This window comes from Bidens hawaiensis, unplaced genomic scaffold, assembly GCF_021521415.1.
Source record: "Bidens hawaiensis isolate Kalapana, Puna unplaced genomic scaffold, B.hawaiensis_p1.1 tig00013584_1, whole genome shotgun sequence".
NCBI lineage: Eukaryota > Viridiplantae > Streptophyta > Magnoliopsida > Asterales > Asteraceae > Bidens > Bidens hawaiensis.
The window spans coordinates 93,580-106,444 of NW_027492152.1; the positions used below are offsets into that span (position 1 = coordinate 93,580).

At 34.4% G+C, this 12,865-nt stretch overlaps 2 protein-coding genes across 2 annotated transcripts; one reads left to right on the forward strand and one right to left on the reverse strand.

The window, feature by feature from the left end:
- Positions 1–1,390: 1,390 nt before the first annotated feature.
- On the forward strand, positions 1,391–5,994 carry LOC143544495 (uncharacterized). Its single transcript, XM_077036592.1, has 12 exons — positions 1,391–1,739; positions 2,703–2,886; positions 2,953–3,021; positions 3,118–3,216; positions 3,303–3,382; positions 3,459–4,182; positions 4,279–4,892; positions 4,972–5,056; positions 5,155–5,206; positions 5,311–5,360; positions 5,452–5,499; positions 5,710–5,994. Exons 1-12 carry the CDS (start codon positions 1,456–1,458, stop codon positions 5,884–5,886), a joined length of 2,466 nt encoding a protein of 821 aa, XP_076892707.1. The 5' UTR covers positions 1,391–1,455; the 3' UTR covers positions 5,887–5,994.
- Positions 5,995–6,531: 537 nt separating this feature from the next.
- On the reverse strand, positions 6,532–9,531 carry LOC143544487 (uncharacterized). The gene is made up of 2 exons (XM_077036585.1): positions 9,500–9,531; positions 6,532–8,559 (listed from the first exon to the last, which is right to left on the reverse strand). Exon 2 carries the CDS (start codon positions 8,554–8,556, stop codon positions 6,532–6,534), a length of 2,025 nt encoding a protein of 674 aa, XP_076892700.1. The 5' UTR covers positions 8,557–8,559; positions 9,500–9,531.
- Between the last annotated feature and the right edge of the window lie 3,334 nt (positions 9,532–12,865).

Genomic DNA, 12,865 nt, shown 5'->3' on the forward strand with positions numbered 1-12,865 from the left:
CATTTCCTTGGTAATTTTAAACTCTAAGTCACAAGTCAGTAAACTTGAGAGACCAATATTAATAACTAGTTCATAGTTTGTTATGTTTCCTAATTGCATTATAATTAAAATTATTATTGTGGAGTGTGGTTTTGTTTTGGTTCAAAATAAAGTCATTCGAGTTATTGTTGAATTGGGATTTTTCATTGGTAAGGAAAAAAAACAAATAATACTTTATTCAATCAAGTCAGGGTTTAATTTATTGGATCGAACCGGTTTCTCACTAATACGATCAAGGAAGAATGATGTTCGCTCGATTAGATGACCAGAATCGTAGTCAACGAAGCGGTTAAGCGATTTCATACAGCCAAGGAAATGGTCGAGAGCAGGGTCATGGAGATAGTCTAGTTCGGGAGAGCCGAAAAATACCCCTATGGATCAAGAGGTGTTCCTGGAGGTCAAGACCAATATGATGAAGATCAAGATGATAAGGACCAAGATGGTTGTGAAAGCCGAGAATATCAAGATACTAGTCATAGAAGACAAGTCTGAAGACAAAATCCACCTATTTCAAGTAGGAAATTAAGGGATGATTGTTGTTAATTTCATATTTCAAGTCATAATCGGTGAACTTGAGGGACCAATATTGACAACTAGTTCATAGTTGATTATGTTTCCTATATCTCTAATAACATTGTAATTAAAAAAATGTAATGCCTTAACTATCATACATTAATCTTATTGTTCATATTGGTTACAATGTCATCACTCTTTCTGTTCAAGCGATGGGCAACCATATAAATTTGGCATTAACACACCCCAAATGTGTAACATCTTTTTGGGTTTAATATGTAAAATGTTAATATTCGTGTTAAAGATGTTATTAACATTCAAGGTTTTATTACATCAATAATAAACTTCTATGACTTTGAGTTTTGAATAATTGGGGTGTTATGAAATGAGGGCAATTTTAGTCTTTTTCTTCCTCTTACTAAAATCACCTCATACAAAGAATTTAGTAATTTAAATTGCTACATCATAACTATAACTACATATAAATATGATTGATATCGCAAGAAGGTTATTTGTTCATTTGACGGTACACGACTAAACCATGTTGTTTTATTTTAAATCATTTCTTTTTTGTTTTTTCTATTTTAAATTATTTTATGTTATATTTTAGAACCAATCGAATTGCGTTAACATAACCGAAACCGCTGTAAACTTCGGGTTTTACCAATCGAATAAACATCTTTTTAAATATGTTATTATTTTGTATCATAAGCTACACAAGTATTCTGAACGTTTACTAGTTTCATTTTTTGGGTTTACGGTCATAACACTAACGAAACTAACCGATACCACCCGATTTGATTATAAAGTGTATTTCTTTGTCCCCTTCCGTTAATAATACCACTTTCCTTATTAATCCATCCTTGAAAATCTTCAATCAACGATGAATTGAAGCCTGTATTAATGGAAACACAATCAAACCCAAACCCTAACACCAATATTAATATTAATATAAATCATCACCGGCGACGATCCTACGGCACGGCCACATCAACGGCGGAAATGGAGCCACAACATCACCGGACCACCGGCGAACTGCCCGCACTCGATTGCAACCTGACATCTCTATGCGATCATATTCAATTGGAAGGATTTAATAATGGATCGTTTTCCGATGTAATTGTTCAGGCCATGGGCGCCACGTATCATCTTCACCGTCTAATTCTCTCTCGAAGCTCTTACTTTAGGTTAATTTCAATTGTTATTATTATTATTATTATGCTTAGTTCTAGGTTTCAATTAGCTTATTTAGTAGTTTTGTATGCTGAATAGGTCTAGTTTCAGAAATTAGGGGAAAATGCAAGTTTTGATTAAAATAAAATAATAATAATAATAATAATAACAATAATAAAAAATAAAGTAATAAGAAAGAAAAAGACTAATTAACACCAGATAAAGTAATAAGTAATGTACATGAAAATGAATTTTGTTTGATTAAGTGAGTGAGCGAACATGAACAGAGGTTGTGTTTGTTCAATTGTGTTCGTGAACGTTTGATAATGTGTTTTTTATGTTTGTTCTTTAAAGGTTTTGACTTTTGACCTTTGTTTCACATGAAGTATTCATATAATTAAGGCTGTAAACAAACCGAACGTTCGGCAAACTGTTTGGCGGGAAGTTCGTTTTTTGATAAATGAATGAACATGAACAAGGAATGTCGTTTGATTAACTAAATGAACGAATAGGAACAGAGGCTATGTTTGTTCAATTGTGTTCGTGAACGTTTGATAATGTGTTCGTGTATGTCCGTTAATGTTTGTTCAATAAAGGTTTTATAATATTTTTTTAATGATATTTCTAATCTTATTATATAGTTTTAAGCAAATTTATTAACTATGAAACAAAAAATATTTGAGTATTATGTAATTAATTAATACGTAAAGTTAACATATGAATGTTAAAGAAAAACACCAAACTTGGTAGCCGGAGCGAACCATTGACACTGACCGTTCTCTGTTAGCCAGACATTGTGTGTGTTCATTTGTGTTTGTTTGTGTTCATGAAGTGCCCACAGACAAGTTCATTACCTTAAATTTCGTCTGGTTAGGTATTTGTGAAAGCTTAAAGAACGAACATGAACAAGACATTGTTCAGTTCGATTCGTTTACAGCCCTACATATAATGAAGGTGGCTTTCATTGTGCTCTGTAGGAACATGCTTCATGGACCATGGAAAGATGCAAATGCACCGGTTTTGACCTTGCATGTGGATGACAACAATGTTAACAGAGAGGCCATTGCAATAGCCTTGGCATACCTTTATGGATATTACCCTAAACTTGATGACAATAATGCGTTCCGTGTTCTTGCTGCTGCATCTTTCCTTGATCTTCAGGTATCCCTATTTGTAAACTGTTCATTGTTCCTGTGTATGATTTAATCTTGTACAACTTTCTTGCAGGATTTATGTGAAATTTGCACCGACTTCATTATATCTGAACTCTGGACTACAAACTTCCTAGAATATCAGGTTTGAGGGCAATGCTTGTTAGAATGCATTTTATGCTATCATAAGAGTCACATCTTTTATTGTATATATTAGAATGCATTTTTATGTTTATTATAGGTATTTGCTGAGGGCCAAGATTATGGCGAACATGGAGAGCGTGTTAGAAAAGCTTGTTGGGGATATCTTTGTCAAAGCGGGGCCATGGAGTTGAAAGAAGTAAGAAACATGTCTCTTCACCTTAAAGTTTACGGTCTGATTTGTGTATTATATACGTTAATATTTTTTATAATACTTACTAATAGGTGCTTCCAAAACTTTCCTCACAAACATTGCACACTTTACTGACCTCTGATGAACTATGGGTCCCTAGTGAAGAAAACAGGTAAGGAACATTTTTTTCAGAAAGTAGATTGTTATCGAAACAATATTTGAGTATTTGAAATTACCATTTTATAAAGGTTTGAATTGGCATTTTACATCTTCCTCACGAAAGGTGCATTTAGCAAGACACAACCTTTAGAACAAGTTGGTTTTGCTAAAGCAAAAGGAAAGAGTTTGATCAGTGGAGTCAATAATCAAACAACATCATCTGAATTAGCCCGTCTGAGTTTGAAAGACGATAAAGAAGGTCGTGACACTGCTCAAACAATCTTAGTTGAGCTTGCAGACCAGGTAGTTCATTCCCAAACACAAGTACAAGAATCCGGAACCACCAATAAGTCAAACATCAACTCAAAAAGCCAATGCAGCAGTGAACAGACTACAACCACTAGTGCAAGTGAGAATAATAACTACTCTTCTTCATATCAAGACACGCCAACTGGCAGTGACATGGCGGCAATGGAAGGGCCATCTGAAGAGGATCCATGTTATCAGTTGAATAATAATAACTGGCTCGTTGGGGGCCAAAGATTTGGTAATGATGACATGTCAAATGAATGGGGAAGATGTGGCATGCCTATGTCATGGGGTGGAAGAATTGTTGGCAGAAGGGAATATAAAACCTATGCTAAAGGGATTTGTGAGTTGAATAGTGATGATTATGACACAGTTGTTAATATTTTTGAAGGCGGTTCTCTTTTATATTGTAATATGAGTTTTGAGGCCCTTTTAAATGTGAGGAAGCAATTAGAAGAATTGGGCTTCCCTTGCAAATCTGTTAATGATGCTCTTTGGCTTCAGGTTTCAAAATAACTTATTAATTCTTTGTGATTAAATTTATTGTAATTATAAAATTTTATATGTTTTTATGACTTTATGTTATCTTGTGGCTTGTAGACACTTTTGAGTCAACGGGTGCAGGAGATTGCAGCTGACACGTGCAAATGTTGTTGTCTTGTAAGTATGGCTTGTCAATGTAGGCCACAATACAGATTTGCACGCACAGGTTATTACATGCAAGATCACGATCAAAATACTGGAGCTACAGATGTGTATGTTACTGATGCATCTCAAGGTGAAGTAAATGGACTATTTCGCCCTGTACGCGTGCATGTGCAGGGACCTATCGATGGGCTAGCGGGTATTGGACGTGGGTCTACTTATGTACCTGCAACCGCGTGGCCTCCAACGCGTCTTGTGTTTTCTCGGATCCCGCTTAATATGGGGAACAGAAATTGTCAGCAGTCTCCTGGTAATGATGATTCTGAAAATAGAGTTGATCATAACGGGGAGCATGGTGGTGATGGGTTGACTGCTTTGGTTGGACTTAGTCAAGGCAGTAACACGGATGAAGTTGGGTGTTCGGTTGCGGGCCCGAGTAGTAGTGGTGTACCCTTGCAGATGATGGATCCGTCTGATAATGATACCGCGGTTGATTGGGAGAACGAAAGTAATTCTATTATGTTGGATATGAAGACCCCTTTAAGTCATTTTCCTCCCTTCCGCTTTTCGTAAGTAAATAATTGTTTTTCATCTAAATATATTATATATATTTGTTTTAACTATCTTTGTGTTTTGTTTGTTGCATAGGGTTGAATTTCAAGAAGTTCACCAACTTAATGATGGTCAAGTTAAACACTCTCCAGAGTATTTCTATGCTGGTTCCTTGTGGAAGGTATGTTTGTTATATATATATATATATATATATTGTGTAAAATTTTGAGGAAGTCTTTAGACATTTTTTCTTTTTTGGTTACCAAATTGGTTGTATAGGTAAGTGTTCGGGCTTTTAATGATGAAGATCCTCAAGGACGAAGAACTCTTGGTAATTTTCTATCTATTTCTATAATTTTACTTAATTAACTGCAGTGTTTAGTGCCCATATATACTAAACTAGTTCTATAATTTTATTTCAATTTTTATTTTCAGGACTGTTTCTTCATAGAAGGAAGGCAGAGATACCTGAATACCTTAGAAAGGTTGGTTATAATATAATAATGTGTTAATCTTGAGTTATCGGTAATCAACTTATGACTAAGCTAACATAAGTCTTATTATGTATCTTTTCAGGTTCACATGTATGTGGATGCTCGTGAGAAAGTTACTGCTCGTTATCAGGTAAAGTTCAAATAAAACAATACCAAAAGGGTTCCCTTTTTTAATGAGAATTAGAGGTAGCAAATTGGGCGGGGCAAGTGGGTTGGCTAATGGGTCAAAGTGTGATGGCTCATGTTGACGCCTAAACAATGTCAAAATAGAAAGAACGTTCGGCAACATAACCTTTTAAGTTGTAATGACTAATGAAATTTTTTTAATAAATATTTGCAGTTAATCTGTCCGTCAAAAAGAGAGGTAATGGTGTTTGGGAACTTCAAACAACCAGGAACCTTGCTGCCAAAAGCTCCAAAAGGATGGGGTTGGCGTACCGCTTTATATTTTGATGAGCTTGGAACCCATTTACAAAATGGAGCCTTGAGAATTGCTGCTGTAGTGCAACTTATATAGATTTATAGTCTTGTTAGTATTATAATATGTAATCATTGATTGTTAAGAAACTGTTACAAGTAACTTAATAATTTTACACCTTATAGGTTGGCTTAAAGAGTAAATTGATTGTCGTCTGTTCGCGTTGGCCTTTTAAATCTTGTTGATATCTAGGTTATTTAAACAATACTACGGACAAACCAATCTTAAACATAGAAGTTAAGAATAGGGATGCAAACGTGCTCGAGCCTCAAATGAAGCTTCTTCGGTTATCAAGCTCAAGCTCGAGCTTTGATATAGAGAGATCGACTAGGCTCATCGAGCTTAACGAGCTTTGTGTATTGATAAGTTTTGTTGAACTTCTATGTATTAATTTCAACCTGCATGGTCAAGCTTTGAGATAAATATGGTATTGATTTCAACTCCAGCTCTCAGCCAAGCTCAAGCCTAGTCAAGCTCGGGTTTGGCTCGTTTACATCCCTAGCATAGAACAAGTAAACATATTTTCACCTAGGCTCAAGTTTATTATCATTGAGCAGAACGTAACACAACAAAAACACTTTGCAATGCCATAAAAGGAACAATAGATAACCATGCAACTCAAAATAACAAAAGGTTTTCCAAAATAACATAACATCTGGTTGAAAATTCAAATTAAACTAACAATCACTCTTGAGGGGTCTTCATGCTTTCAAAGCTATTTATAATGTCATCATTGTGAATCTTGCATAGAACTTCACTCTCTATAAAAGTGACCGAACGATCGTTTAACAATTCGTCACTAAACTTATTCTTCAGTTCTTTCTTCACAAAACCCAAACCCGAAAAGGCTCTTTCAACACTAGCAGCCGCAACCGGAAGGATCAACACCAATTTAATAAGCAGATAGACAAGATTATACGCTTCATGTTTTTTCACCTCCACAAGCTTCTTAGAGAGCTCTTTGACATCTTTTAATCCATTAAATCTTTCATCTTTCCGCACATCATTAATATAGTTGTTGAGTTGATCATTGAGATGACACAAATCAGCACTTGAAAACTCATTAGGATATAACTCTGCAAGTCTAACCAGTTTCTGCTTATCAAAGGAACAGAAAGAATCAACGGGGCTTAAGCTGCCCATACAAACAAGCAACTCCATAACCACATCATCAAACCGACTGTTGAGTTCTTGAAGGTGTAGATCAATTACTGCATAAAACACGTCAACTTGATAATGATGAAGGTTCGTTTTGGTTGGTTCTTTGCGCCTACCTTTAAACCGAGGGGCACGCATGTCTTCCATATTTAAAACTTTGATGTCGTTTTTGTTGCAAAACAAAACAACCGAGCTTAAGAGAGTTTCCCATCCTTCATCTCTTATTATTTGCAATCGTTCCTTAACCAACTTCACAAGTGACATCGCAGCAACAATATTCTCGTCTTTTTTCTGCAAAACAATGCTTAATTCATTTGTAACCTCAAATAGCGTCTTCATCAAATGTGCCGAGAACACAAAGTCAAAATTCTCGATAGTGTCATATGTATCTCTCCTTAGATGACTATATCCGATTCTATCATAATGTAGAGGTGAAAACGGAGTCTCGTTCACAACCTCGTCTATTATGTCAAGTATCACAGGATAAAACTCAATGAAATACAAAACCAACTTATAAGGCTCCCAACATTTAACCTTGTGAAGTAAAGAATAGTTGTTTTCGATTTTCAATTCTTCAAAAGCTTGTGTAACTTTTTCGAACTGACTTTCTTTCAGCATGCCATTTTCCTTAAAAGAAACTAGAACCATATTTAACAAATCTTCAAGATAGATAAACAACCAAATAACATGCTTATTTTTTTGTTGGGTAACCTCAGCAAGTGTTAGTTCAAGATTATTAACGAAACAATGAACGTGATACGCTGATTGCGTTTCTTTCTTGATTAACGTTCGAAGACCACTAAAGTCACCAAACAGATTACTAACTCCATTATACCCTTGCCCACGAATATTAAACGGACTTAACGAATGCTTCTCTAGCAATGCATAAACTGCGTTTTTCAATGATGAATCCGTTCTATCTTCCATGACATTCATAATACCAAGAAACCTCTCTATAACATCTCCGGTTTTATCAACATACCTCACACACATAACAATCGGATAGTTATCTTCGTAACCAGAATAAGTATCCACCAATATGGCAAAGTAGTCGCCACCAATGTCTTTGACAATGGGTTTGGTTGTTTCGTTTGAACATGTACGAATCATATCTCTTTCGATTAATGGAATTTTCTTGATTATATCATCGTTAATATTCTCATCATATGAGGATAACAATTCTAGAAGCGCAACAACATCACCTCGAATTTCCACCCCTTGGTTTAACAGAAGCCTGATACAAAGAAGAGGGGCGGCTAGTGGATGACGTTCTTGTTTTATACTTAAGTAAGAGGTTAATGCCATTAAACAATCAAACTGTCCTAAAAATATGCGAGCAAACGGGCCTTCGTTTCCCAAAGATTGCAGATCAGTACTGTCATCTGAATCACTCATTGTGTCCATTTCAGTTTCTTGAGTTTGGTTGTTGAGATCATTGTTAGAGTGAGTTGAGGATGAAGCATCTTCCCTCTTTGTTTTCGTAACGAACTCGTCTAGTGTCCCCTGCTTCTGTTTCTTCTTTTTCAATGAATCATCGTCATTCGCGCTCATTGTCTGGTAAATATAAAGACAAAAGTACAGGTTTAGAAATACATGAAGACTACAATGGTTTTCTTTCTATTTGCATAAATGATGATAATTGATTCAACTTTATATGCATTTGCATTTGTTTATGCCACAGATACTGCATAAATGTGTTACATGTCATTTGCTTTAGTAGCTAAGACACAAGTATTAGGAGTTATGGGTTTGTTTTAAAAAAAAAATTAAAAAAAAACGCTTTCTCTAAAAAAAGATAATCAAAAATAACATTTTTCTTATTGGCATTTTCATTTTTATAAAACATACTAAGAATATATCATATAACGTTTTTATAAAAATGATTAAAAAAAACTTGTAATTATTCTTGTCATACTCCCTCTACCTCATCAAAAAACAAATTTCAAAACAATTTGATTTTTTTTTGTTTGATTCGAAATTAATTGTCATATGAGGAAAGAATCAAACTTGTTGATCAAACCAAATATTATTTAGTAACAAATGACATGAGAAAAGTTTAAAAATGTGTAAACAATCTCAAAAAGATTAAAAAAATAACACTCTAAAATAACTAAAACAATTATAAGGGGAAAAAATAACTTTTTCAAAAGTAAAAAAAAAGGGTTATTTTAAAATATTTGAAAAAAATGCTTTTTAAACTTTTTAATAGCTTTAAAAGAACTCTTTAAAAAACACATAAATAAAAGTCTTTTTTGAAAATGATAACACTAAAATATAACAAAATGACAAAAAAAAGGTTTGAAATGTTAAGAAACAGTTGACAGCAGACATTATCGATGGCGAACAGGTGTTGGGGATTCTAACTTAACTGTCGAATTTTAGTTTGAGTTTGTGAGTGACTTGGTAAACCACATGTAACAAAATAGACGCTGATGTCATCATTGAGTCAAAATCTAATCAACATATAAAATATTAAGAAATGAAGAATGTTTACCTTTTGATTTACAGAGAGAATCGGAGAAGACTGCAAGAAATAGAAATGTAATGGTGAAAAGTGAAAAGTGAAAAGTGAAAACCAACCTAGGTCAAATAGTAAGACTCTTTTTCTTTACATTTTGTTTGGGATTTCAAAGGTTTTTTTTGGGCCTTTTGTCAATTTAGGCCTTTAGGGGAACGGGCTAACTTTTTCTTTTTTAAACAGCCGATTTTATTGCAAAACACAAATGGCGTTGTTAAACGTAACTCCTTTTCTTATTGCTTACATGTGTAAAAATCGGGTTTTTCAAATACCCGGTTTCGGGTATGAAATCGGGTTTGAGTCAATGTTGCAAAAGTCGCTAGGCGGTCCTTAGACGGCCGACCCCCTTGGAGGGAGTACTCGAAGTACTCGATGAGTACTCAGACATGATAAATATAAAGAAAATTAATTTTTTGGGTAATATATATATTTCAAATATCAAAAATTTACTAATATTTATAACAAAATAAGTGAATATCAATATAAATAAGAGAAATACATTTTTAAATACAAAATTATTCAAAAAAGTGTTAATCATTAATTAAAAAAAATGATATTCGTTCTTTAATATTATAGAAATACGAATTATGTTTGTATTTTTAAGTTAAAATAGGCCCAAGTTAACCAACTAGATGTATTTCTGACTGATGTTGACCACATTTGAACAATTTTTAGTAACTAGGCGGAGTTAAAGAAACTCCCCTCGGCACCATACCTTGGAGCGAGTACTCGAAGAGTACTCGACCTTGTAGACCTACTTTTACAACATTGATTTGAGTATGATAGGGTATTAGAAAATCGAGTATTGGTAATACCCGGGTCGGGTTTGGGTCCGGGCATTGTCTCTAACTCTCTATAAACCATACCATATGCATCAGGTTCGGATCGGGTATAGAACCAGGCATTATAAAACCAGGTATTTTGAATACCTTATTTTCGGGTATTGAAATAACCCTTTTCTCGGGTATTTTTCGGGTATAAATTGGATTTTTTAAAAGGTTACACTTTTTAGGGGTATTTTTGGGTATTTATAAGGTATTTTTCAGGTATCGATCGGGTATTTGAAATACCCGGTTTCAGGTATTGGAGAAACCCGGTTCTGGATATGGAACTGGTTCGGGTTTTCGGGTATTACCGAGTACAAATCGTGTCCAGTTCGGGTTTTAGTACCGAAATGCATACCCTATCCGTACCCTATGGGTGGGGTCGGTTACGGGTTTGGATATTAAAAACCCGAGTATAAAAAACTGGTTCCGGGTTTTTATTTCGGGTCCGGTTCTTGTTTCGGGTTTTTTGTGCACCTCTATCTCTTCCCCTTATTTTTACTAAACAAATCCCCTTTTTAAACTACACATTTAATACAGTTCAAATCTTTTTGAGTTCTTTTTTGTTATTTTGTTGTCTTTTATTATTATCGTTTTCAAAAACACATTTTTTTAATAATCTTTTTTATTATTTTTTAAACAGATTCTTTGTTTTTTAAATAACCAAAAGCATTTTTTTCTTATTTAAAATACATTTTTATATAATTGTTTTAATTATATAGTGATTTTAATAGTTTTTAGAGATAGTTGCATTTTTTAAAACAACTTTTATAATGTTTGTTAATAAATAAAAAGAGAAATAATGTATTTGCGTAATAAACTGCACAAATTTTGTGCTTTAAAATGAAAAAAAATGTAAAACGGAGTAATATGTATGTTTATAAAAAGGAGTAATATATCAATTAAAATTGTTAAGGAAATTGAATGTTTAAGAGAGGAGGCATGACAAGCAGATGAGGGGTACGTTTAACTTAACCCGACAAAAATTAGACTAGCAAGATGTCAGGCTAAAATATGTAAGCCGAGTTACCGGTGTCTCACATCTGGACCTTGGATTTACTAATCAACATAGTTTTAATCATCAGAGTTAATAAAAACATACGCGGAATATTAAAACTTTCATAAATCATTACATCAATCCATAACTTGTTTTAAAACAAACATCTTGTCTTTCAAAATAAATAAGACATTTTAACATAAACTTCTTGAGTCTTCCGATGCCAGCCTCTTATTCATTGCCACGTGTTCCCCTCAAGCGAGCTGCTTCATCCTACTCACCTGCGTGCATACTAAAAGTCAGCTACGCTGAGTGAGTTCTAGTTAATCATACAACATACCATACATTCATACTTACATACTTTCATTCATACTTTCATACTATTATCTTATACATACTTACCTTCATATCTTACGTTATAAAGAGCATTACGCCCTACTTTCCTCGAGTATTATTAGGGCCCGGTTCCCTCTTGCCTCGAATATTATTAGGGTCCGGTTCCCTCTTACCTCGAGTATTATTAGGGCCCAGTTCCCTCTTGCCTCGAGTATTATTAGGGTCTGGTTCCCTCTTGGCTCGAATATTATTAGGGCTCGGTTCCCTCTTCGTTACCATACAACCATACATCATTTCACATTATACGTATATACATACATTATACGTAGCATTATAACTTGACAGAACGTGCAATATCCGAATATCGTTCACGTACCGACAAGCAATCATTCGTACATTTCCTATAATCACATAAGGCATACACTTATCACTTAGGATAAATGTATTAACAAACACATCGAGTATGCACACAGCCCCGAAAACATAACAAGAAATGGGGCTAGAAACTCACCTGGATCCTGTTCCTTTCTCCGTTTATTGTTATCCCCTTCTTTAATTGAGCTCGGCTGACTGTATATTAATTATACCTATTAATATATGTCCTATTTGCATTTTAGCCAGAAAAATAGCTAAGTCGGGTCTAATCAAATGGTTTGTTTTTTAATACATTAAACTTAGTGAATTTTGGTCCTAACCTTAATGTCTAAGGTTTTTGATTAATTATTATTATTCTATCTTTCTTAGGATATTTTATTGTTAACCCTTGATTATTTACATATTTCTTTTCCATTGGAAAAACCCTAGCCGTGATTAGCCTTTCCTTCCCTCCTTGCACTCGGTCCTCATTGTAAACGAGCTAGGATGGTCTCCGGGTTTGATCAAGGGGTTTGAGCTAGGCTTAAGTGATCGAGTTCTAGTGGAAACGTATGCATTGTTTTTGAGTTTCATTTGTAAACGAATCTACGGGTTGTGTAAGCGAGTTCCATGTCAATGTGAATGGCTAACATTGTACTCGGAAAATCTTTTTGATTGTATGCGACCATACACGTAATCAATATGACTTGTGTGTGATGTGGATTAGTATATATATATATGTGTGTGTGTGTGTGTATTGTGAGCGAGTCTGGCTTGTATGCGAACCATGATGTAAGCGAGTCTATAGGTTTATATTGTAAGCGAATATGG